This window comes from Salvia miltiorrhiza, chromosome 3 (assembly GCF_028751815.1).
Source record: "Salvia miltiorrhiza cultivar Shanhuang (shh) chromosome 3, IMPLAD_Smil_shh, whole genome shotgun sequence".
Classification (NCBI taxonomy): Eukaryota; Viridiplantae; Streptophyta; class Magnoliopsida; order Lamiales; family Lamiaceae; genus Salvia; species Salvia miltiorrhiza.
Genome location: NC_080389.1, coordinates 46021373 through 46047770, shown reverse-complemented (window position 1 = coordinate 46047770; position 26398 = coordinate 46021373). Strand labels below are relative to the sequence as shown.

General features: G+C 36.9%; 3 protein-coding genes across 22 annotated transcripts; 2 read left to right on the top strand and 1 right to left on the bottom strand.

The window, feature by feature from the left end:
* The first annotated feature begins 2494 nt into the window (after positions 1-2494).
* On the top strand, positions 2495-6312 carry LOC131016115 (histone acetyltransferase MCC1). 4 transcript variants are annotated; one of them, XM_057944724.1, is made up of 6 exons: positions 2495-2778; positions 3736-3958; positions 4047-4191; positions 4727-4826; positions 4914-5142; positions 5794-6312. In XM_057944724.1, exons 2-6 carry the CDS (start codon positions 3852-3854, stop codon positions 5978-5980), a joined length of 768 nt encoding a protein of 255 aa, XP_057800707.1. In that variant the 5' UTR covers positions 2495-2778; positions 3736-3851; the 3' UTR covers positions 5981-6312. The 4 variants fall into 4 exon arrangements, with proteins under 4 accessions (XP_057800707.1, XP_057800709.1, XP_057800710.1 ...); XM_057944726.1 differs by having other exon boundaries at positions 5238-5839; XM_057944727.1 differs by having other exon boundaries at positions 2547-2891; positions 5238-6312.
* A 4343-nt stretch (positions 6313-10655) lies between these two features.
* LOC131016107 (inositol-tetrakisphosphate 1-kinase 2) lies at positions 10656-15583 on the bottom strand. 17 transcript variants are annotated; one of them, XM_057944709.1, is made up of 6 exons: positions 14370-15583; positions 12886-12943; positions 12522-12578; positions 11762-12435; positions 11139-11669; positions 10656-11068 (listed from the first exon to the last, which is right to left on the bottom strand). In XM_057944709.1, exon 1 carries the CDS (start codon positions 15464-15466, stop codon positions 14498-14500), a length of 969 nt encoding a protein of 322 aa, XP_057800692.1. In that variant the 5' UTR covers positions 15467-15583; the 3' UTR covers positions 10656-11068; positions 11139-11669; positions 11762-12435; positions 12522-12578; positions 12886-12943; positions 14370-14497. The 17 variants fall into 17 exon arrangements, with proteins under 17 accessions (XP_057800692.1, XP_057800693.1, XP_057800697.1 ...); XM_057944710.1 differs by lacking the exon at positions 12522-12578 and having other exon boundaries at positions 10656-11073; positions 11139-11223; positions 11394-11669; positions 11762-12049; XM_057944714.1 differs by lacking the exon at positions 12522-12578 and having other exon boundaries at positions 10656-11073; positions 11139-11223; positions 11394-11665; positions 11762-12049.
* On the top strand, positions 10815-12388 carry LOC131016104 (transcription factor MYB39). The gene is made up of 3 exons (XM_057944689.1): positions 10815-11125; positions 11202-11924; positions 12005-12388. The coding sequence occupies exons 1-3, from the start codon at positions 10869-10871 to the stop codon at positions 12024-12026; spliced, it is 1002 nt and encodes a 333-aa protein (XP_057800672.1). The 5' UTR covers positions 10815-10868; the 3' UTR covers positions 12027-12388.
* Positions 15584-26398: the final 10815 nt, after the last annotated feature.

Sequence of the window (26398 nt, the reverse complement as noted above, 5' to 3'; positions counted from 1 at the left end):
TACAAATGAGTAAATTCGTGTCAATAATGTCATTCATTAGGTACATTTTGCACAATTATGCCCATTTGTGCCAAGAGAAAGAGAGCGAGTGTCATTCATTAGGTACATTTGACACAATTATGCTCATTTGTGCCCGGGGGAGGGGGAGAGGGGGATAATCACGTGTATAGGTTGGGCTGGGTAGAGTAGGATTCGTGGGATTAAGGGTATTTTGGATCGAAATTGTAAAAAATAGTCATAATTTGTGTTTTTTAGATGAGTTGCCGAAAATTGAGTTTCATTTGCTCAATATGATTATATGAGTGCATATTCTCTTAAAATTACCTGTAATAACCAATTTATATTGAAATTAATTTAAAATTAGAATTGCCTTTTAAATTATTATAGATTAGAAAGAATTTCAAGGTTTGAATAATATATTATGAATTGACAAATAAGCCCTCCACAAATGATTAATTAAACATCACTGAAAAACTAAATTGACAACTAAAAGAAAAAAGAAAAAAAAACCTTGTCTTATCACTCACAAATAACATGATGAATTTAAGTCAAAATAGTATATTTATTAAAATAATTAATGATGAGTAGTAAAATATGCATCTGCGTTGTGCACAACGAGGCAGGAATATTTCTATTTATTCTTGTTATTATTATTACTGTTATGGTTATTTCTGATATTTGGTGCAGCGCTGACTTGGGTCTCAGTTTGGCAAAGCTCAGCTCCGCATTTCAGCTATGTCACGTGCTCGCTCTAATAGCCTGATTTCCCAGCTCTGATACCCGATTCCAGGATGCAAATTAATATAAAGGGGTTTGGGCTAATGGGCTTTGGGGGTCAAATAGGCTCAAATGCTATACTTTAATGCTTATAAATAGGGCCTCCATTGTTGGATAATGGATTCTCTTTCACTCTCACCATGTAAAATGTACTTTCTACACGGGATATAGTGAAAACTCGGGTAACCTCTGTGGATGTAGATCATTTATGATCAAACCACGTATATTTTGGTGTCGTTTTATGCTTTTATCTATTTTATACTATTAGAATTATTTTTGAACTCATCAATTAATTTCTTAAATAATTAATTAATTTGATTTTTGAAAACTAGGTCAGGCCTAATTAAATCGACAAGCCATAAAATATTCTATAAATAAAATCCGAGCTCGACTTGTAACAAAAGAATTAAGCTAAATGATTAATTAATATTTAACGCTAATTGAACAATTATGCAATTATTATTGGGGCAAAAAGACAAAACACCACCAATTCATTGATCAACCGTCATTGTCACCACAAATTCACAGATCCACCAACACCAGTATAAATGCTAGCTAGCATTGAGTATCGAGCAGCAGATCTAAAGAGTGGGAGAGAGAGGCGGAAATGTGGAGGCGCGACGAGGTGATGCGAGGCGGAAGTGCGACACAACATGGTGAGGTGAGGCCAGGGACGGAGCCAAGAATTAAGTTTGGGGGGCTGAAATTGTACGGGGGTTTGCCCCCGAGAATTTTTTTTTTGGGCATTCTGTATATTTAAGGTATTTTTTTTATTAAAATACGAGCATAATACTAATAATAACGAACAATATTTTCATAGATTATATAGTTTTAATATATCACAAAACTTTTTTTGGACATTCCGTATATTTAAGATATTTTTTATTAAAAGGCAAGCATAATAATAATAATAACAAACAACATGTTCATAGATTATATATTTTCTATATATTACAAATTAGTTTCAATACATTATAATTTTTTTCAGCATTTCATACATATTAGACATTTTTTATTAAAAGACAAGTATAATAGTAATAATAATAAACAATATTTCATAGATTATATAGTTTTAAATAACAGAATTATCCTTAAATTAAGTATATATGAGAGAATATAATAACCAAATACTCTTTTATAAAATAAAATTATTTTATAATAGGTATAAACATATATCTATATATTTTTAAAAATTAAAAAAAAAAACTCAAAATTTGGAAGGGGGCCCTAGCCCCCCGGCTCCGTCCCTGGGTGAGGCGGAGGTGCGACGCGATGTGGCGAGGCGCCGCGGGGGACAGTTTCTGAAATTGGGAAGGGGTGTTTTTAATTTTTATTTATGATTTCATTAAGAGGACGTTTATTTGAAGGATTAATCTTTAACATGTAAAAATAATAAAATTAATCATTTATTTACTTTGATGGTTTGAAATTTTGGGATATACCAAGTTCATTGATTATTTATACAATTAAAGGTAATTTTGATTGATTTTTATCTCATTAAAAATACGAGACTAAAGAAATCATATTTTTAAGGATAAAAATACTTATTCATGCATCTTATCAATCATGTAAAATAAACGCCCATAAAATTATAAATATTAAAATTTACAAAAGATGAGTATTATTTTTATATTTTAATTTGTGTAATTATTTTTTATTATCTTTGAAAATGTGTAAAATTTACTATTAATCCATTAAAGCCCAAATGAAATAAAGATGATTGAAAAAGATCCCTCACCTGATCTGCACTCATATAAGTTGGTTGACTATTCACTCAAATTCTGGACAAACGAAAAAACTAAATTCTCGAGAATAATACGTAAAGGCGAGTCTTGATTACGCAGAAGAAGGTTCGAAAACGAAAGACGAAGGAAAGAGGGATTTATTCCCTTTTTGCAATCGGAGTCTTATTTCGTATCAGCCAAGGGAACTCGAATAATCGTTCCTTTTTAGGTCCCGTTTCCGCTTCTGTTTCTTCCATCTATGTGGCCCCGATTAAAGGTTGGAACTTTGATTTCTGTTGAATCTTACACTTTCGATCATCTGTTTTACTCTCAAATTGTTCTTGTATTGGCGGATTTGATACGCAATTCTGAAGAGCGTTTGCTGATATGGTAGTTCTAAGTTGTAATTTATTTTTTACTATTTTGTGTAAATTTCTTATGCTATTATTTGTGGAGAGCTGCTCAACTGGTCCGCCTTCAGTTTCTTGTAGAATAATTGGCTTATTTCGTGTTTGATGCTTGTTATCATAATATTCCATTTGTCGTTGATGAGTTTGAACAAGCTTTCTTGGATGAGTATACCTTGAATTGGTTGAATTTGGAGGAATTTCTCTGTTGAAAAATCTTTTTGGGCTTTGATACGATTCTTTATTTTTTATTTATTGTAGCACTGAGTCTGGTTGGTTGCGGCATGCTTCCTACGCAGCTAATTTAATACTTATGAAAGTTTGGCACGTATGTTGTGGCTCGGGCTGCCCTGCCACAATTTTTTGGCCACATTGATTCAACAAGCATATTAAATGTATCTCATAGGTTTCCACAACAACACCCTAATCCTATGATTCTAGAATTCCTTGGCCGGAAGATTTTATTATCAAAACCATGATTTTTTTCTTCGAGTGGCTGAAACAGCATGGTGTGTGGATGAGCACAGGAGAGATCTATGGGTGTGTGTGTGCGCACGAAAGAGATAACCGTTGGTGTTTTTTTCGCATGAAGAGATAGAGAGAATGTGTTTTTTTATGTTAAAAGATTGCCTGAGGGGCAATTTATGATGTTGCAAATCAATATGGGGATAAAACTTTTTTACAGAAACATGGGTATAAACTTGTACATTTCAAGTCAGCATTTTGCATAATTTCCACTAATTTATATTATGCTTAATTCACTCCTGTCTTCCTTTCGCTTCATGCATATCATTGTGACTAAGTTAATGACTGAACGTCTTTGGTAGGATTCTCAAGGCTGCATGGCTGATGTAATTAATGTTGCATAAATGGAAGAGATCGTTGGCTCGTGGAGTCTCCGCATACATAAAATCTTTTCTGGGGATTGACGTCATATCCTTCAATGGTAAGCATCAAAGTTCACCGTCGTCCAGCTATAGCTTATAGGCCGATACAGCCATCTGACTTGGCGATTCTTGAGAGAACTCATGGCGAACTGTTTCCCATAAGGTCGGTCAGCATGATTTCTGGTTGCTAGAAAAATGGTCCGGACGGATTTTTTTCTTCTTGTCTGAAAACCATCTGATGGTCCCTCCAGGTATGAATCCGAGTTTTTTCACAATGTTGTCACTGGCCATGAAATCGTGTCCTGGGGAGCTGTTGATCAAAGTCGGCCCGATGAACTGAGTGACGAACTTATCGGATTTGTTACTGTAAGAATTATTCCAGCCAAAGATAGTGAGGTGAGCCTTGCTGGAGTCGATTGTCATTAGATTAAATTCTTAGTTGTACACTTTAGTATGAAAATTTTGGTTTTCTACTGCATTGATCCCTTTTCTTTATTTTTAGAGTTAATTATGAAATCCATCCCAACCTTAAAACTTATGAAATCTATTTAGCTCTTTTCAATTTGTATCAAGTTTATCATAAGAGCTCTTCTACAGTGACCGAATCGTATTATTTTGTCAAGTGTACACCCTATTTTTTGGCTAAATAACACGTCACCCTCCGGTACGCCATGTCGCGATTCAATCGCCGGTTATGAGCTCTGATGATAAAATTGATATAAACTGAAAAGATTGGGAGAGATTTGATAAGTTTTAAGGTTGTGATAGAATCGATAAAATGGATAAAAGTTAAGATAGATTTCATAATTAAAACAATGCTGTCTAAGAGAATTAATTTCTCTTTGAAAACTTCACTTCTAATAGAAGTATAATTTGTTTTGCTCGGATAAGGTGTTCCCCTATTTCAATCGAGCTTTGACTTTTCTTCCAGATAGAAGATTTACTGAGCTTTGAGGCATCAAGAACAGACCAAACGTTAGTATACATCCTAACATTGGGAGTTGTCGATTCGTACAGGAATTTGGGAATTGGTAATTTGTTGTTTTTCCCTGTTTTCTTAACTAATATGTAGGGCCTCGTAGGCTTCTTTTGCTGAACCTATGATATTGGATTTTCAGCCAGTTCATTAATCCATGAGGTCATAAAGTATGCCTCGAGTCTTTCAAGTTGCCGTGCTGTTTATCTACACGTGATCTCATACAATAACCCAGCCATACATTTGTACAAGAAAATGTCGTTTCAGTGTGTACGGCGGCTGTACAATTTTTATTACATCAATGGGCAGCATTATGATTCCTATCTGTTTGTATACTACGTGAATGGTGGCCGATCTCCCTGCTCACCTCTGTAAGTGAAACACTCCAATACTCCATCTCTAACACTAATTTGCATAATTTGCTTCAAGCACCCATTGTTCTTATATTCATGCTTCTTATTTTCAGTTCATCATCTGTTTACTACAACGGTGGTAATAAAGAAATAGAGTATGTTACTATGTTAATCAGCGACTTAGGCTTCGTAGTAAAATGTGAGTTTTGGAGAAGGTGTCAACAACCTTCCTAAGCTATCAGTGGTTAAAGAAAAGGAATCGTGCCTCACAGCAACTTGATTGAGTTCATAATCTCGTAGCTATATTTAGTTTCTGTTTGTCGTCTGAGTGCTAGAAAAGTGAGATCTTCATTTCTATTGAAACAGATAAATAACATAAGTTTGTAGTGAAAATGCTGACAACCTTTGTAAATGTAGTTATGAAAGAAAAAAAGCAAGAAAATGGAAATTTGAAGTATTCTACGAGGCCTGAATTTTTCTACCTGACCCTACCATGGCAGACTTATTCGGCAAAAGCATTTTCCTTCATGTAAATGTTATCTTTAATCTAAGTCAGTTCTTGTTTACTTAAGTTTCTTCGATGGTATATACCATTTCCTAACCTAGTAATCCTAATTTGCACGCTTAAAGCTATACGTATTGCATGTAACTCTGCCTTGCATCTTGCAGAGAACTTGTCACAATATTTGTCACTTATGCAAGGAGTGGGTTCAAATCAATGGCTGCAAAGCTGTGGAAAAACGACGAAAGGAAGATCTCCAAGTGGCCCAAGTATAAAGAATCGAGCTACCTTCTTCCGACAGTGCAGACCAAAAGAATCCTCACCAATGAGGGCTCTAGGTGCCAGTTCGACTAAATCCAACGCCCTCGGGTATTTAGAAACTCGTCTCACATTCCTTTGTCGACATAATAACTTATAAGCAATGTTGTATTGTTAGAAGTCTCGGCTACATGTTGGTTGCTTTTGGAGTGGGTGTGTTATACGGTGTATTTAGTTGAATCCTGATGAGTATGTGTATGGCTTCTCTTCATAGTTTTTGCAGTCCAAACTCTATGTTTTATGCATGCTAGAAAATGGTAAGTTTCAGATTTATTTCTTGTATTTGGAAGTTTGAAATTGGCAGCCGATCTTGTGTTGTAACATTTGTTTTTATTCTTTGATTCAATCACACTCGCGTTTATGCTTAATGGATCGTTACATACCAATGAAACCAGTATACCAAAGTTGCATCCAGGTTACTTACTGTATATCTATGTATGTATATAGTTATTTATTTTGGTGTAACATAAGAATTGTTTTACATCTAAAATTCTTTACAAATATAATAAAATTGTCTATGTTTGAAATATAATATTGAATATTCAACTAATCTCTGAAAAAGTAAATGAGAGTGCCGAATCTAATGAAAATTTTCCGTGTAAAGAGAGAATTTATAGTCTAATTTTACAGCTACTCTTTCCAACTAAACAAATGGTGTTCAGTCAATTTTGTCACGATTAATTATAATTAGTACTCCTCCCCATGCAATGCACGACCAATACGTCTCAAATACTCCCTCCGTTCCATGAAGCAAGATCAAGTTTCCTTTTTGGTCTGTCCCACAAAGCAAGACTAATTTCTAAAAATGGCAAAAAAATACCCTTTATTCACTTTTTCACCTACCACACTTAACACACAAAATATCAATTTCTTAATTCCCGTAATTTCTTAATTCTCGTGCCGAAAAAAACTAGGTCTTGCTTCATGGGACGGAGGAAGTATAATTTTTAAATGATGTAAAAACTAGAACATCAATTCGTGCGATGCACAATGAATCATCGAATATCAAAATTAAACGGCATCTTTAAATAAATAAATATAAATATTAAATATAATCAAAATATAAATAAATATAAAATATGTTTTAATAAATAAATAAATATTTTCATACATAGGCATAAATAAAAAGTTATAAAAAATAATGAAGATAGAGAAAATAAAATATTTTAAATTTAAATTTTTTTCACAACTTATTTGTTTAAATTTACTTTTGATGATTTTTATACCATATTAAAGATCTTGTCACGAACTTAAATTTAAGCTTGAATTTTTTTTTCAATAGTCAAACTATTTTTTGAAAAAAAAAAGGAGAGAGAAAGAGAGAAAATTAGTAGGAGAAAAGAGTAAAATAATAGTGAAAAATTGGTGGGAGAGGAGAGAGAAAAATGGAGGGAAAAAACTCCTCTTTTATATATTATATAAATATGTAAAAGTATTAATTTAAATTATGTAAAAATATTAAAATATCATTATTTATGAGTTAGATTAAATTAATAATATCGTAATTTAATAATAATTTTTAAATTATGTAAAAATATTAAAATATCATTATTTATGAGTTAGATTAATTGGTAGAATTGCGTTAATGAAAGAGTTTAGTGCCCCCAAATTACCACAAGTAATACTGTGTAATTCGTAAGAGTAATGTTAGCAGGAATATTGATAACATTCAAGCTAACATGCAGCGAAAATTAAAGAACACACAAGAATATTTTTTCATGGATTATATACATATAACACGTGAGTGCCTCAAGGCTAAATTCACTATGATAATCAACAATATACAGTACAGATTTAGATCTCTCTGGTAATCTATCTTTATAGATTAGTTATCTAAGATAAATCTACCTATCAATTCTTTGTACTAAAATGTTGAATCAACATAGAAAACCAAAACAGCTTGTAGAGGCTAAAATCTACAATTGAAGTTGACGTCTGCACGTCCGGATAGATTGGGCACTAGCAACCTGTCAACACAAGAACGCGTAAGAGCCCTAGGTTGAGCACCGGGAGGGGGTATCGACCTTAGAGCCTCCGACGCTCAAGTCAGTAACGGAATAGCAAGATAGAATGAAAAATAGAATGGACTAAGGGAGAAAGACAGGCTGGAATGCGTGGTTATTCCAGGCTGTAAGCGGTGTCGGAGGGTGGAAACGTGACAGTGTGTTGTGATAATGAAATATGTGAGGCGGCGGTAGGCCAAGCTGGCTATTTTCGGTTTGGAAGAACGATTAGCGTAGTGGCGGAGTAGAGAGTTCAAAGAGTAGAGAGCAAGTAGAATTTCGTGTGTCCGTTTGATGACCTAGTCGGGCTGTTTATATAGTGGACATCCAGCCGTTAGGGTTTCTACAGTTTGGCCTCGTCAAGGCCCTTATCTCTCGGGTTGGTGCGATTTGGACGGGATCACAAAGATTTACCCGTCTGATCGTGTCAGCTTGGTGGGAAACGTGTTTTAGGGTTTGACGGTTGGGCCTTGTAACTTTGTCTTTCTAAGTTGTCAATAACCATTGGGCCGCATGCAATATATCCAGCTTGGTTGTGGACTCTAGTAGGTCTATAGCTTTCCGGGCTAGATGGACCAATCTGTTGGGCCAATTTGACTTTTTAGGGTTATGCCAGGTTGGCGAACTAACTTGATGGGTTTGGACTAAGTGTGAATTATTCAACCGGACTGTTGAGACAAGTTGGATTTGAAGTGGGATAGTCATCCTGGGTCGGTCCAGGTTGATCTCGAGATAAGTATAACTTGACTTATCAGGCTGGGCAAACAAGTTTTCTTAAGTAATTGGGTCAGCCCCATTACTGATCCAAGTTGGTTCGAAGTTTGTCGAGCTGGATTGACCGGGCTGTTTAGCTTTTGTTCCAGCCTGAAATGTTAATTGGGCTTGAGCCAAGTTGACGAATTTTGCCCACTACACAGTCGAATAACAAACGTTACTCGGACAAAGACAGTTTGCTACGCTCCAATGTTCTCGATCTTCAATCCTTGCCCTTGATCTCCCGTCAATACAAAGTAAGCCTTTACAGATTGGTTGCCTAAGACTCCTCCATCAAAGCAAGACTTGAAGAACTGGTGTCATGTTTGCAGCAAGACAAAATGACGAGTTGGTTGTGAGTGAATGTTAGGTCGGTAAAAATGCACTCCCAAAACGTCAGAATGAGAGAGGCTTCTTGCTACTTTTATAGACCTCCAAGTCGTGGTTAGTTTGCCTCACTCCCTACTTCCAGAAGCTTCCTATAACCACTGCAATGCACCTCCAAAAATTACCTGTCGACCAGCGGGGAATGTTGGTTGAAAGAGGAGTGCATTGCGCATGCGATTAATAAGAAGTTTGATCAATCATGCTTTGGCAAGTTTGGACATCCATCTGCAAGGATGGATGCAATGAGTTGAGTTTGGTGTCGGAGAGGAATTGTATCTGCTGCTTGTGGATGTTGATGCGCTTCACAACGAGCATGAAGGTGTGTTCGGAGTTGGAATCATAATCAGTGACCATGATGGCTGGATTCGGGTGGCAGCGTCAAGAAGAACACGACCTTTCTCTAATGTGATGGTGGCTGAGATTATGGTTGTCTTTTATGAAATCACACTAAACATTAGCATCATCAATTGGAACCCATTGAGATTTACACCGATTCCATGTTAGCGACGCAGCGAGGGTGATGGTCAACACGGAAGATAATACTCCCTTTGTCCCATTACAAGTGACTTAAAATTTATCAGCGCGGGAATTAAAGAATATGTAAATTGGTTAAAAATGATAGTGCCTACACTTTTTTAAGAATTAAATTTTTTATTTATGAAATACATGTCACTTTTAGTGGGACGTAGGGAATAGTAAGTTCCTCCCTTGATGATGTGTGTGAGATTCTTCAAGTTGTGAGAGAGAATTTTTCCTTTATGTTTTTCACATGTATCAATCAGCTAATAGAGTTGTTCATATAGTAGCACAATTTGTTAGAAACCTTTTACTGCCAATTTGTCGGACCGGTGACTTTTCTGTTTGGCTCAAGGAAATTGTAACAGAGGATTTGGCTTATTAATAAATTAATTTCCGTTTCAAAAAAAAACATAAAATGAAATTGAAACACTCGTCTTAAAGAAGAAGAAAAAATCAATAGACCAACAATGCTTTCAAATGCCGCCTCGGCAGCAAGAATTAAAAATGAAAAACAATGTACATTTTGGATAAGGAAAAAAAAAACAGTATGCAAATTTATTCTAAACAAATAAGACTTGAAATTTTTCAAAGCAGATTTTGCTTCGGTCGTAACTTTATTTAATTGGAGGGGAAGATTTTTAGGACCCATGCAATTTCCGACTTAGAAATTGCATTCAAAGTTGAGTGCATTTCATTTTTTCCCTATTCTTACGTTGCCGGTTGGTGGGGTTTGGTATTTAGTATTAACCACTTAAGTAATTCAAAATTGATCTGATGAACAAATCGTATACGTAATTAGCAAAAATAGAATCACAAATGTACCCAAAATGGGAGGGAAAAATGATTTGTGTGCAAATTGTAGGTTTATCGATATGATCGAAAATCAAAACAAATATAATAACTCGAGATCTATACTTGAAGAACTTCTTTTTTTTACTACACTTGGGTTTGATTCCTTATTTGGACAATTTTTTGAAATGGACTAAAAAATTTTGTCTCAATTATTCTAACTAAGTGTTTATACATAATTTTGCAGCACAACAAATAAATATAGCCCAGCTCGATATTTCGATACCTAGAGAAGGAAGGAAGAAAAAGAGAGAAAGAAAGCAAAGAAACAAGAGTCAATGACTCTCCACAGCACGCCACTGTCCAAATTTTCAAACACTCCCACACTATAAAAACCATGCTATAAACACACACATTTCACACAAAACTGACTCATGTTCATCTAAAATTGCTCAAGACACACACACAACACGATGGAAATGACGACAGAAGAAAATGGCTTAAAGAAAGGGCCGTGGACACCTGAAGAAGACCGGATGCTCGTTGACTGCATTCAGAAACACGGCCATGGCAGCTGGAAAGAGCTGCCAAAGCTTGCGGGGCTCAATAGGTGCGGGAAGAGCTGCCGCCTGCGTTGGACAAATTATCTCCGCCCCGATATCAAGAGAGGAGCCTTTACTGACGAGGAAGAAAGGGTCATTATCGATCTTCATGCAGAGCTAGGCAACAAGTAATGAACTAACCTCAATATGTAACTTGTAGCCTTTGATGCATTTGATGATTATTACCCATTTTATGTTTTCCAGGTGGTCGGTCATAGCTAGTTACCTGCCAGGGAGAACCGATAACGAGATCAAGAACTTCTGGAATACTCGTCTGAAGAAAAAGCTGCTTCGGAATGGGATAGACCCCGATACTCATATGCCAAGAACTCATCTTGATACCTTGTTACCTGTATTACCTCAGCTTCTCAGCTATAATAGTTCAAGAAATCTTACCTGGGAAGGTATTGTGAGATCTCAAGAGGATGCTGCTCGTCTCGCAAAAGTTCTACTGGTAGGTAACATTTTACAGTTGTTGAACACTGGTACTACTTCAGTTTTGCCTCCTGTCGCGATGGAAACTTTTAGTCCTAGCCTGGGATCAGCTCAAGTCACAAACAGACCTCCATGGGATTCCCATATGATGGGATTGCAGTTGGAAAGATTCACTCAGAAACCTGAGTTTGACGCTCTGACATGCCAACCGAGCTTCAAAGATGCACTTCGACCTGTCTTCCAGAACACAATGGAAACCAACAATGTGATGGATATAAATAGCAACAAATTTGGGGAATCATCTAACATGTACACAGATTATGAAGTACCTGATCTCATCTCAGCATCTCCGGTGTGTTTAAGCACAGATCAAGAACCTGACAATTTCATCAGCCTGGCTGAATTTTCCAACCCTCCAACTACTTCTGAAGCCTTAGAAGATATTCTAATGGATGATGAAGCAAGCAACTACTACTGGAAACAAGTCCTTGAGTAAGTAAAATCATGCTTCCATTGTAAAAAATGTTCTCCTTTTTACTCAAATATTACTAACAGCGCTTTGTTGATTGCAGTCAAGCCAGACTGTCGCCATGATCAATCTCGTATCTGGACAGAGGCTGCTAACAGATGGTGTCAAGAGATAAATCACATCTCAAGGAATATACTTTAACATTTAGCATTGAGAAAATTTCCAGATTTCATGTACTACTAATTTCTTTGCGGTGGTATATAGACTCCCCAGCCTGTATGATCATCAGCAGTGTGATTCATGTTGTCCACAAGTTTTTCCCCCATTTTTTCCATGTATAAGTGCGAAATAAGTTCTACTTTCTTATCATGTAATAATCCATTTCCAAACTCACAGTAGGACACATGACTGCCACAGAGCCTATGTAAACAGAAATTATTCAGGCTGGTTTATGTTGTACGATAATCAGTCTCTCCCTGATTTTGAATTTTTCTCGCCTGGTTCGTTCTGATTTTTGGCTCACCGTAACAGCTTCTATGAGAAGTAACACGAAGAAGTCCTACTATTAGGTAAAAGGAAATTGTTCATAAAAAAAGGGTAGAACTAAAATGTCAAATCACCTTATGTGGAGTGTCACAATCCAGGCATTCATGGGTCTTGGTCTGGGTAAAATCTACCTAGTTAAGAATAGTATTTTAGGATTGGATAAGAGTATTAGGTTATGACTTACGTGAGCTTTAATCTGCTAAAGAAGTCAATATGCAAGCAATATCTAAATAGTTAGGTAGGGTAGAAATCACATAGATACATAAAGAGAAACTTTTTAACAGATATACAATCTTGATATAAACTATTATTCTAATTTGGCTAGAAATAACATAACAGAGATAAGGATAGTCAACACAAGAATCCATAATTTCAAATGCCTGTTCCTTCCATAGATATCCGAAAATAACAATATGTGATATAAGCGTAGGTTCTTACCTGATACAAAAGCAATTGGAGTATAAGATTTCACAATGTCCCAAGTAAGCAGCTAACCCTGTGTAACAAGCGATGATCTCATAAACAAACTAAACCACCTACCTTTACCAATATTTTGATAAACTGCACCTATCTCATCAACCTTTAGAACATATAAGAAGAAGAGTATACATGATACTTGCACTCAGAACAAACTTTTCACTTAATCGAAAGTAAAAAAACAAAAAAAAAGGAAAATTATTAAATTTCTTGATAGCCAAGATCAAGTATCAATCTACATATGCAAAACTTCATTAACCCTGTGCACACCAGACTTCCCCTAGAACCAGTATGGCATCAGTTATAATACAAGGAACCTCCATAGCAAGGTTTGGCATAAATGAATATCTTTACCATAAATGAGTATCTTTACCATCACCTACTATGTAAAACTACCATTGATTTTCTCATCAACACTTTAATGAGACTTTTACTTTTATCAAGAAAAGCTCTCTACTTGGAGGTGAGACATTGGCATAACTATTAGCGGCAGTTTTTTCAGTATCTATGTAATTGCAGACATGGAAATTACGGCTCCAATGCAAAACCACAAGCATTGAACAGTTACTGTATACTCTCGCTGTAGAGTAGCAATGCTTTTTGCCATCTACTAAATAGGAAAATATGATACAGGAAACCAATTTTCAACTGATCTGTGTATTCTTAGCAAATCACTTCAAAATCTCCTGCAAATATTAGGCATCAAACCAGCATTCCTCTTATAGGTCATCAAACAACTATTAGAGGTTGTAGAATCTCTCTAAATCAACCCGAACTAACGCCAGCCATACCAACCAGATAGTGATAAACTTTGCTGTAATTGCTAACTTCTTCTACCGTAACCTTAAAGGTCACAATATCATGGCTAGGCAGAAGCAAATTGTCTTTGTAAATCATAACAGAGGTCCAAAAATTAGCTCAGGAGCTTCAATTGCTTGGTTAACTATTCTTACAACTCCTGTTCCCTCTTACATTGCTAATGAATCTACAACGACAAACTGGACCCCGTCATTGGAATATGATTAATAAAAACATTCCTCTCAGATTAAGAACAAGTCTAGGCAGAAATCCAGCCTTATTACTAAATAGAACATTAAAAACAATAAATGACACCATTCCAAACAATCTGCGATTAGAACTGACAATCATTGAGAATGAATAGTCTAACAATGCACAGGATGAAACAAAATGGAAGCAACAGAGTTAGCATTCGACACAAAAATCTGTATATATATATAACAGAACAGGTGCAAGGGTGTTGGAAATCCAAATCATTTGTTGCCAACAATTCTGACAATTAGCCTTGTGCAAGCGTGAAATGAGTTGCTTTTATTGCAGTCTTGAATTCCAAAACAGTAAAACAAACAAAGATTAAAAGCACATAATTAGGTTCCTGCTGCCGATTGTCCACGCAAGTCTTGCTCAAGTTCAATCTCATCACTCACCTCCTATCCTGAGAATTTCCACACAATCTCAGCATTTCATCAACCAAGATGAACCCAATGGTCGTTGTTTATCACCATGATAGGCCAGAATATCAGCTTGGAGCCATAGAACTACTCGGTTATACTCACTAACAATCCTCAGAAACCGCATTTGGCTTCTTCTGCACAATGTCGAGGAAAAAATCAGTTAAAATCGTCTCGTAACACGGCATCTTGGCATACCCTGGAAAGTAATTTATATCAATAACTAGATACCGGCCTCCAACACTACTGTCCCTTATCATATCAAAATTGAAAAGGTTCAGTTTCAAAGTTTCCCTTAACTGACTAGCTACTTTTGTCACAAAACTAGATGGGGGCAGCTCAGCCGCCTCCATCAGCTTCTCCACGCCGTCACCACTCTGATCTTGAGCAGTCACATTCGAAATCTGTGAAAACGACACCGAATTCTCCAAAACACCCAACTTCTCCTCCGAGATATCCGGCAACGACCTTCTCTTCACACACTGAATGTGCTGACCCGCCACATAAACTTTGAAAATGACCGCTCCATGATTCACAAACTCCTGCAACACAAACGGCTGGCTCAATTTCAGCCCTCGCAAGCCCTCCTCATTGAAAACCAACGACATTTGATGAGAGCCCGCGGTCCCGTTCGCCACCAGCGGCTTCGCAATCACCGGAAAACTTAAACCACTCGACGCAACGCATTCAATCAGCGATTGGGGATTTTCCACAGACACCTGCTTCGGAACCCCAACCGAAAACCCGCTTGCAATTTCCAGCTGGTTCACAGCCTGCAGCATGGAGACCCGATTGTGGAGGCGCTCGATTGCCTCCGGCCGGTCGATTACGACGACGTTTGGCTTCTGCACGAGGAGCTGCTCGAGCTGATTCCGCCATTCCGGGTCGGATAATTTGTGGATGATACAATTTAAGGGGAATTGATCGATCAAGGGTTTGGTGATTTGGACAGGAAATAGATCGATTCCTCTCTCTTTGGCTAGATTGAGGAGCGATGGTTGGATGAAACTCTGAACTTTCTTTGGCGCCAGAGCGTAACCTATACGGTACCTCGTCGTAGAATCCTCTGACATCGTATCGTAGTTGGAATTGTTCGCTTCGCTTCGCTGCGCTGCTGCTGCGGAAGAAGTAGAATAATTAGGGCAAACGATTTTGGGTTTCTTCCCTTATTTTTTTGGCCGCTAATTTCAAATTTAGGGGGTGTATACTTATGTAGATTTTAAAAGTCCATGAATTTTAAAAGTTTATAGAATTCTCACGGATTTTTCGTGATTTTAAATGAATTCTTGGTCGGATTTTTAATGAATTAGCAAGAATTTGTCGTGATTTTCTCGGAGTTCAAATCCACAAAGCCAGCGGGCGTGGAGACCTCACGAGCGCTGCAGGCCCCGCGAGCACTGAGTTCACGCGAGTGCTTGAGGCCCAGCGCTCGCTGAAGCCCAGCGACCGCTGGATACTTGAAATTTCAATACCCAGCGACCGTTGGCTTCTTGATATAAATAGGGGTCAGAACGCGTTGAAGCCCTAATTTTCTTACTTCCTCCAACTCCAAGCGCTGCAAACACCTCATCTTCCCACCCAGCCCAGCGACCGCTGCCTCCCATCTCCACCGTGCGAACGCTGCCAACCCATGTCTCTACCGCTGTCACTCACATCCAACGATCGCTGACATACAATATGGTTCGAACAAAAAACGCCAACATCAGGAGAGACGAAGATGTGGAAGAGGAATATTCGGAGCAGGAAGATTCGGAGCATGAGGAGAAGAAAGATCTCTCGGAAAGGTACATGTGTCCCTTTCAATTGATTTCTGAATGCGAGGGCACAGTATTTAAAAAATTTAACGAATCAGAGATTACTACTCCTCATTATTTAGATTTGGATTTGATTAAGGATCTTCGACTTGAGGGTAGAGTAATGAGATTGTTGAAGAATTTGGGAATGGATACTTTTGCTAGGAATATTAAATTTTCTGGATATGATCCTCTGTGTTATGAATTCTTGACTACTATGTCTGTGCGTGGTGATAAGAAGATGATTACAGTTATGATGAATGGGAGGGAGTATCAAGTTAGTTTGACAAGAATGAAATCTATTTTTGGATTTTCCTCTAGTGGGGTATCTGAGAGACCTCGGTCATTCAATGCTAATCAAGTTTGGACTGAATTGACGGGGTTTGATAATTGAAATTCATCTGGTATGCCGAATGGATTCATTAAAGATCCGACATTGGTCATAGTGCACAAATTTCTTACATATCACGTGTCTGGAAAGGAGCAGGCAAATAAAGTGAATGCAAATGAAGTGTATCTGTTGTCTTGTGCCTTAAATGGCACAAAAGTTTGCATTTCACAGTTTATTTGGTCGGCTATGACTCAGATGCAGAAACGATGCAGAAACGGTCTTCTGCCCATGCTTCTTTTTGTCCCATTGTCACTGGTTTGGCATATGCATTTGGAGTTCTAACTAACACCGAGGGCACTCAGGATGGTCATGAGGAAATCGGGCCTGAATTCATTGATTTTAGTGAGCTAAAAGGAGCTCGGTTGATTTCTGATCGATTCACATGCAAAAAGGCAATGTGTTAGGTCGTTCGTTCACTCCGAGATTGCAGCTGGCTGTCGTCCTCCCACTTTTGGTGATTTTGGGACCGGCACATCATCTGCTACTGGTGGCAATGAAGAAGAGGATAACGAAGATGATGATCAAGAGGAAGAAGAAGGGGGGAATGAAGATCAACAAGCTGGTGGTTAAATGTCGGGAGATTACTATCAGCGATTTCATAATGATTTGACTTCATTCCGTAATCATTTCGACGTTTCAATTTGATCATTGAGGCAAGACATGAATGATCGATTTGATGCACAAGACCAGCAGATGGCCGAGTTACAGCGTCAGTGGGAGGCGTGGAGACCTCGTGGGTGATCTTTTTAAATTTTAAATTTGGATGAATGTTTGGATTGTTTTATTTGGACGATTGTGTTTTTTTAATTTGGGTTTGTATTTGAATTTGGATTTCGACTATGAATTTGTGTTATGATGGAATATGTTATTTGTTTTCTGAATTCATTGTTTGGAGTTCATTGTATTGATAATATATTATTGCGATAGATGATATAGGATTGAGGAGATGTGTAGAAATCGAAATGAAAAAACACTGGAAATTGTTAAACCTTCTGAACTGCTAGGACCCTGCGATCGCTGAGTCCCAGCGGTCGCTAGTTCAGAAGGTTTAGCAATTTCCTATTTTCCGATTAATCATATTTATAACTCATCATATTTTCTTCGGTCAAAACTCCATACAAAAATAATTCATCATATTTTTAGATCAAACATCATATTTTTCGTTCAAACTACATCATAAACATCCATACAAAAATTATAATTCATCAACATCCATTAAAAAAATAATCCAACATCCATATAAAAAAAATTATAATTCAACGACATTTGGATAACAATCCATCAAAACACCTCCCTAAACATTATCTTCGGTCTCATCATCTTCGTTTCCATCGTTTCCATACATTGGCCTATTTTCCCACATAGCATTAGCAATACTTGCTCTCCATGCATTAGCTTCATTCCTCTGAGACAGTTGGTTTTGAGAAAGATATAGTCTGCATCGTTCTCAACATCTGGTGCAGCATTCTCTTCTTCATCTTCGACTGGAAATTCACCAGTGCGACACTCATTTCGAAGAAAGTTATGTAATTCAGCACAAGCCAATACTAACTCTGGTTGTGTTTGAAATGAAAACGGAGGAGCCATTTTGAAAATTGTTAATCGTGATTTGAAGATACCAAAAATTCGTTCAATCACGTTTCGCAATGATGCATGTCGAAGATTTAACAACTCATCTGCATTTCTGGGGTGACGACCTTGACCACCGAAATCTTTGAGATGATATCGAACACCACGTAACGGAGCCAAAAACTGACGGCGATTAGCAAATCCACAATCCACTAGGAAATATTTACCTTGAGGCACATGAAGTCCATTAGGTCTCGATAATGCGTCACTTAAAAGTTTTAAATCATGGGCCGAGCCTTCCCATCCACTAAGCACATAGATGAACTGCAAATCGAAGTTGCAAGCTGCCAAAACATTTTGCGATTGCACCCCATGACGGTTATGATAACTGTTTACGTCTCTGCCTGTGACCATGGCCGGGATATGAGTTCCATCTATAGCTCCGATACAATCCTAAAATAAAGTGAATATGTTATACAAATAAAGCATAAAAATTTGATACACTACAAGAGCAACAATATAATATCGAAATAATCCATACATTAAAGAAAGGATTAAATTTTGTACTTTCCCGAATTTTAGCGGGTATTGCTGTAGTCGGCTTAACCATCATGTCCGGTGCTATGGTGTTCAATGCTCTCAAGATTTTATTGAAGTTCCGACTAGTAGCAAAATGCGAATCTCCATGGTTCATAGACTGCCCTCTTTTTCGTGTGTTGTTGCTGAGAATCTCCCATGATAATATTACTAGACACAATATATATATACGTATATAATACTATAACAATGAATAAAAGAAAGTATAAATAAAAATAACAATAATTGGAATCAACTCACATGCAATAGAAAAATAGAATATAGCTGCTAACAAATTACAAAGATATAAGATTTATGCAATAGAAAATTTGAATAAGAAAATAATATAAAGATACAAGATTTATGAGATAATACCTTGCTAATAGCCAATGCAAAACCCTAAAGTTGTGTTGTTTTTCGAGTAGGCTTCAAATTTTGTGTGATGAAATACATTGACGGGCTGCTACTATTTATAAACAATTCGCTGGGCCCAGCGCCCGCTAGGGCCCAGCGACCACTGGCTTGTCTGAGCGGCCGCGGCGCCCCAGCGAGCGCTGGAATTGTTGACAACAAGCGTTGGGTCCAGCGGCCGCTGGCTTCTTGGCCGCGGGCTCTGGCACCCAGCGAGCGCGATGATTTTGCAAGATTTGTGAATTCTCGTGGTCTATCTTCGGATTTGTTCATGCCTATTTTTTCAACGAAATCAATGAAAGTCATTCCAACTTTAAAGTCCATAGATTAACGAACACACCTAGATTTTCATAGACTTTTAAAAGTCTTGAACTAATACACCCAGATTTTAAAAGACTTTTAAAAGTCTTGAACTAATACACCCAAACTTTAAAAGTCTGCAGAAATCTATTAAAGTCTTGAACTAATACACCCCCTTAGTTTGAGCTCATCATTTCTTTAACGTAATAACTTGGGCTTTATTTTTCTTTTTTTTTTCAAAATAAAATAATAAATTATCACATCATCTATATCGGTTACTTTGACTTTCCGAAATCAAAGAGGTGTGAGTGAGTTTAATTAAGGATATACGGTTAGCATAAAAACCGTAATTACATAATTAACCTTCAGTTAATTAAAAAAACTATAATAACTTAACTATGTAACCCGTTGGATATGCACAATTGGATAGACAGGATCAATTCTTTATTCTTAAAATATTTGTGATTCTCTACGGATCCATTCTCTATATGCGCTTATGCAAGTGTTGGTTGAATGAATTTTTATATTAAATTGAGGTTTTTTATAAAAAGAAAAAGAAAAAAGCCAATGAAAGCACAGTAATGCAGACTAGAGGCACGAGACTCGGAAAGGAGCTCGTCAAACAGGAAACAAAGCAAAAAGCGATTTAAAAACCATTCAAAAAATCGTCCACCTCCATTTCGTCCGACCAACGTCCTGTGGCGATATTATTCATAACACGCAAACTAGCACTTCCGCTATGATCAATGACGAAGTCCCTCGGCTTCTGACCCATTTCCTCCGCATTTCTGAGGCGGCTTTTTATGCTATCTTCATGATTCTGTGTAACGCGCGAACGCTCCATACCTTTTGGAGGACGTCCTCGTCGCTTAGGCGGTGCTTGCTCAACAAGCATTTGCATTCCTTGGCTAACCTGCGCCTCCAACCGACTGATACGACTATCAATATCTTCTGGAGCAGTAGTGTGCGAGTCTTTGCTTTGCTCACCCAAATCACCATCCAATTTTTTAGCCTGCTGACCAACGAACTCTCCAGCTTGCTCAGAATTGCGAGCTTCATCCAAATCAGCAGCAGCCGTAACAATCTCAGTCGGATCCCCAGCCGGCGTTTCCATCTCAATTTCCTCGTCCACCTCGTCCTCACTACCAGTCGTCTTATGAAGCTCCTGATCAACCGAAACCAACACCGCTGCCTCCGGCTCGTATAACGCTCTCTCCTCAGAGCCATGATCGTCAACCCTCTTGGAATCCAGAACTGGGTTACTGCCAGCCATCTCATGGCCTTCATTCTGGAAATCATGCTGCTGCCCCCCCGTCGCCAAATGGCCAAAACTAGTAGTGTTGGTTGAATGAATTAATAAACATAGGATTGGAACAAAAATAAATTAAAACTATATAATAATAAAACTATAGATTACAAATGAATAGACTATTATACTACAAATGAATATATAAAATTAATAATAATTCAACTATCATATAAATGAGATAAAAAATATAATTTTATTATAATATTTAAATAAAATCTCATAATACCTTAATTTATATATATATATATATATATATATATATATATATATATATATATATATAGGGGTGGGCTACCGTGAGAACACATCTTAAAATAAGAAATAAGAGTAATTTCCAATGTATAAATTTTATGTAGAACATGTATGAATTCGTTGTGTAAAGCTATGAATTGTGAAAAATAAATTTTTGTTATATTTGGGATTCGAACTCATGACCATAAATCCACCTAATATATATATATATATATATATGAGAGGGCTAAAATAAGTACATTTATTAAGATATAGAATAAGAATCATCTTCAGCCCTTAGATCATTTAGATCTACGGTTGATTCGTAACCCTGTTAGGTGGATTTATGGTCATGAGTTCGAATCCCAAATATAGCAAAAATTTATATATATATATATATATATATATATATATATATATATATATATATGAATATTAAGTATAGTTAGTTAGTGTCTTTCAACTCTTGGAACAATATATTAATACTATTAAAGCACACTTTCAGCAGCACCATTTTTCCCGCCAACAGCAGCATCCAATTATCCAGTGTGCAAATCTGTTCCATATTATCTGTTGTATTATCTTAAGCACTACAGTTTTGGCTCTTCATTTTGGAGCCCAAATTTAAATTTGAATTTTGGAGCCATTTGTATCTGATAAGTGTGGTTGGAATTCTATAAATACAGGTTCATTACATGGTATTTCAGCCAACATTTTTACAATGCATATTTTTTTTTCTCTCTGTGGTAATTTCCTGCAAACTTTCTCTCTCTATGCAGAGTTCATTACATGTTATGCTAATTCTTTTGTATATTTTTTATGTTTTTATGTGGTACTTTACTTTTATTTTTATTTAGTTTTTTGCTGTTTACTATTAATTTCAATTATAGCTGAGATACAATATAAAAAGTAGCTAAATATTATGAATTTTCTCAGCAGATCAATGGAGCACGGAAGATCTGCAAAAGTCTCAATCTTTCAATGGAGCATGGAAGATCTGCAAAAGCCACAAAAAAATAATTTTAGTGCATATTCAAAATTTACCGCAAGTTGGCATCAAGAAAAAAAATGGGTTTTAGTGTATATTCAAGTTTTAAGAAATATTATAAAATATAGTGTAATTGGATAAATGGTCACACGTTGATTGTGATGTATAAGGGAGTTTTATTACTATAAATGGAGTATGCACGTTTTTATGGGATGGACAAAAAAGGAAAACTATGCATGTTTTTATGGGGCGGAGAGAATAGTAATTTTTACATTTTAATTATGTTTTGCAAATTTATTTTTCAAGTCATTTCAATTTTAAATAATCTCAAGACAATTTATTTATTTTTTAAGAATTACAAGAGGTATCTAATATATTTTCAAATAAGCAACTTGCACGCATGCGGGACCTATACATCACACAAAGGTGGAAAAGTAATCGCACACATACAGAATCACTACCTACATAAATGTGAGAACTTGAACTCAAAACCTCTCACAAAGAAGAGAAGACACTACCCACACAAAAATAGGAAAACTAACCCACATAGATGAGATTGAATCCAAGACCTCTCACAAGGGAGTGTCTTTAACTTTAAGTGCCTCAACTTTTGCAATTTTATATATAGAATTCAAAAATTAATTAAAAAATGGGTTAAAAATTAATTGGAATGGTAGAATTGTCTCTTCTAAATAAAATTAATTACAGTTAGTATATTTTTCACCATCGATTGAGAATTTCAAAAAATGAAACATAACCTCTTTTACTGTCACCATTCAATCCATACACATAACCACAATTATTTCCTTCACCCATCTTAAATAGTACTCCCTCCGTCCCAATATTCAAGTCACCTTGCTTTTGGACACGAATATTAAGGAGAGTTAAATTAGATGTAAAAATAGTAGGGACCACATAATTAATGCTTTATTTAATGTTATTTTATTAACTAATTAAAGTGACTAATAAAATGCCTTTTAGATTAAGGGGGGTGTATTCGTTGTGGATTTACACAGACTTTAAAAAGTCCATGGAATTTAAATTCCATGGAATTCACATAGATTCCAGACGATTTTCAAAGAATTCGTGGTTGGATTTCACCCCGATTTTCACTGATTTTCGAAGAATTTAGGGGATAATTCTAGAATTGAAATCCATGATGTCAACGCCTGCTGAGTCCCAGCACGGCTGGAAACCCAGCGACCACTGGAAACCCAGCGGACGCTGGGTTCCAGCGAGCTTAATATCCAATTCGCAGCTAGCTTAATATCAGCATCTGTTGCAATTGTGGGCCTTGTGGCATCAAAAAAGGCTGCCACCTGAAAGACATTTGCACAAGCTTGTCAGCCATGCAGTCGGTCCATTAATAATTATGTATTTGCACAAGCTTGTCAGCCATCACTTATCAAAAGCACATCACACAGCACCAAAAGCTTCGAGGCACAATGTAAGCGAAAACATAAGCCAAAAGTGGGCTATGTTATACCCAGCGCCCGCTGACTTCCAGCGCTCGCTGGCTTCTTGGCCGCGGGCGCTGGAACTCAGCGCTCGTTTAAAATTTCATGGATTTCAATTCTCGTGGTTCTTGGCCGGATTTCGTCGTGTGTATTTTTTGGATGAAATCCATGGAAGTCATTCCGGATTTTAAGTCAATGGAATAACGAATACACCTAGATTTGTATGGATTTTTAAAAGTCTTGAACGAATACACCCAGATTTATATGGACTTTTAAAAGTCTTGAACGAATACACCCAGATTTCTGCAGACTTTTAAAAGTCTTGAACGAATACACCCAAACTTTTAAAATCCATAGAAATCCATCAAATTCCACAACGAATACACCCCCCTAAGTCAACAAAGTTAATTACTTTTAAAATGCTTTATTTAATGTGATTTTATCTTTATTAGATTTACTTTTAAACACTACAGTTAATTAAAGGAAAACACGGCTGTACAGAGGGAAAAAAAGGCGGCAGAATTTGAGGTCCAAACTTAATCATTTCATTCCATAAAATTTGAAAACACCACAATGTACGTCCATCCTTTTCAGTTCTTTTAATTTCCATAGCTTACCATAGCTTCAGTTCTTTTAATTTCCGTCATGTCCTAAGACTCATACTTAAAATTTGTATCTTCTTCCAACTCTGCTGCTGTTTTTTTTAATTCAGTTCTACTTAGAGGAGGCTAAGGAGAGGGTTAACTATCAGGGCTATATTTTTCCTCGAAGACGTGGGAGCATGGTAAGTGATTTACTTCCAATCAACCAACTTTTGTTTGTTAAGCAGGTCTTGGGTTAACAAAGGGAGTGCTGCCATTTATAATTAGTTCTTAGTGCAACCATTTCTTGAATCACATTTATTTTTAACTTACCATTAGCTATTTGTAGAAAAGCATATCTCATCAATGATGAATCTTTTGTGAAAATCCATTTCCTCATCTTTGAGTCCGGCAATTTAACTGTTTAAGGCAAATAGGTACGTTTTAGTTGTCACTAAGTTACCTTCAAATCGTTTTTTAGGGGACCAACAATGGGGTGAAGTGGGATCTATATGAATGCAACTGCAAGCCACCTTATTTTTGGATGTACTTCTCGTGTTGGATATTAAACGTTCTTGACTAACATGGAGCTTCTCCAACTATAACAAAGTCGGGTGTGTTTATCAACAACAAACTGCTAACTTGATCATTAATAAATTCAGGGCACAGCAGATGGAAAATATTTTAATCTGTTGTTCACCGCCATTAGGATCTAGTTCTAATTTTTGGTTTCGTAAAATAACTGATCATACTTTCTGTAGAAGTTATTTAGTCATATATGCATTGAGGTTATAATTAACTCGCATTTCTAGAAGAGTGCTGCATATGTGCCCAAACTTCCTTTGATTTCTCTGTGTATCCAATACATTATGGTCTCCTACCATTTAGGTACCACAGTTCCTGCCCTGTCCCTTAAAATAAGACGGGATATATTTGTCAATTATAACTAGTGTTGTTTAGTTTCTTCATAATACCAACTAAATTGACTGTCACTATCGCTTGCAAAAATCTGTCAGATCTGGAAGAGATGAGAGTGAGGGTAGCGGCCGTGGCTTGCTGCGGTCGCCGGATAAATAGAGGGAGGTGACGGTGCTTCGCCGTTGCCAAGGAGGTGATCGGCGTGAGCTGTACTGGTGGGCTGAGAAAGAGAGAGTCGGCGGTGTTCAGAATTTGGGAGATGAGCGAGAGTGAGAGCAGAGTAGAGAGATGTAGAGCAGAGTAGAGAGATAAGATAGCAAAGCAGAGCTGAAGAGTAGAGCTGACTAGCAGAGCTAAAGAGCAGAGCTGACTAGCATAGCTGAATAGCAGAGCTGAAAGATCAGAGCTGGGATATCAGAGCTGGAGAGCAAAGCTAGGATACCCGAGCTGAATGACCAGAGCTGGAGAGCAGAGAAAGGGGGGAGAGGCGGCAGTGGGCTGCCTTTGTTTTTATTTGGACTTGTGCATTTTAAGTAAACACTTATATGCTTAAGTATGAAATGAGTCATGCATTGCATCATGATTTAATTGGTCATTTATAATTCCAATTACAAAAGAAAGATGAGTAAGAATATTGTTGGTGTTCTTAACTCAAGAGAATTATTTTCAATTATTTATTCATTAAATTTTGAATACCCGACTAAGTGAATCATAGAATGTTAAGCACTTTACCGTGACTTGAGTTTAGATTTAAGAGACCTATTGAGAATAGATTTCTTGTAGGCCTTGAACATCAGGAGGATTAGCACTGCTATTCTGATTCAGAGATTAAGTTAAACGACAGGCATTGCCTATTCAGGTGGACTTATTTTCCAAATGTATGATTGAGCTAATGAGCTTAAATGTTCGTGAAATATAAACTGTTTATCCAATAAAATATTTTTGTGCACTCTACCATATTTAAGGCTCGCCACAACGAATCAATTGAGGTTCGCTTATAGCCTAACACGTTATTTGAGAATTGTGTACACTTGTTAGCTGACTCGGTGGGTTGATCTCCATCGGGCACTAACCAGAGGCGTTATAAGGGTGCTCGACGGGATGTGTTCCGGAGCATAGTTATGATAGGCCTGTTTGGATTAATTTCTGAGGTTTATTTTACTTGGTTGGGTTACGCCCTCAGTTTAAGTCAGCGGGAGACAGAGATCCGTCGGTGACTAAATGGTCCGGGATCACAGCGACTAACAGAATGGAGTGTGCAAACGCGCGCAAAATAATTAAATATTATATGAAATGTTTTAACATGCTTAGAAGTTATTTCACTTCAAAACCTTCTAAGTCATGTCAAGTATGATTGGATAAACTGCTATTCAGATTATGAAATGTTTCAAAAGTTGCAACCCACTAAGTACATTAGTACTTAGCCCAAATATCTTCAAATATTTTTCAGGTTAATGACTGGTGCTGACGGGATGAGCTGA

Coding starts and splice junctions, on each gene's coding strand:
- LOC131016115 (XM_057944724.1), top strand. CDS start 3,852: ATGGTAAGCATCAAAGTTCACCGTCGTCCAGCTATAGCTTATAGGCCG. Junction 4,192..4,726: donor TTCCAGCCAAAGATAGTGAG/GTGAGCCTTGCT, acceptor CTTTTCTTCCAG/ATAGAAGATTTACTGAGCTT. Junction 5,143..5,793: donor CGATCTCCCTGCTCACCTCT/GTAAGTGAAACA, acceptor TGCATCTTGCAG/AGAACTTGTCACAATATTTG.
- LOC131016104 (XM_057944689.1), top strand. CDS start 10,869: ATGGAAATGACGACAGAAGAAAATGGCTTAAAGAAAGGGCCGTGGACA. Junction 11,126..11,201: donor CATGCAGAGCTAGGCAACAA/GTAATGAACTAA, acceptor TATGTTTTCCAG/GTGGTCGGTCATAGCTAGTT. Junction 11,925..12,004: donor TACTGGAAACAAGTCCTTGA/GTAAGTAAAATC, acceptor TGTTGATTGCAG/TCAAGCCAGACTGTCGCCAT.
- LOC131016107 (XM_057944697.1), bottom strand. CDS start 15,466: ATGTCAGAGGATTCTACGACGAGGTACCGTATAGGTTACGCTCTGGCG.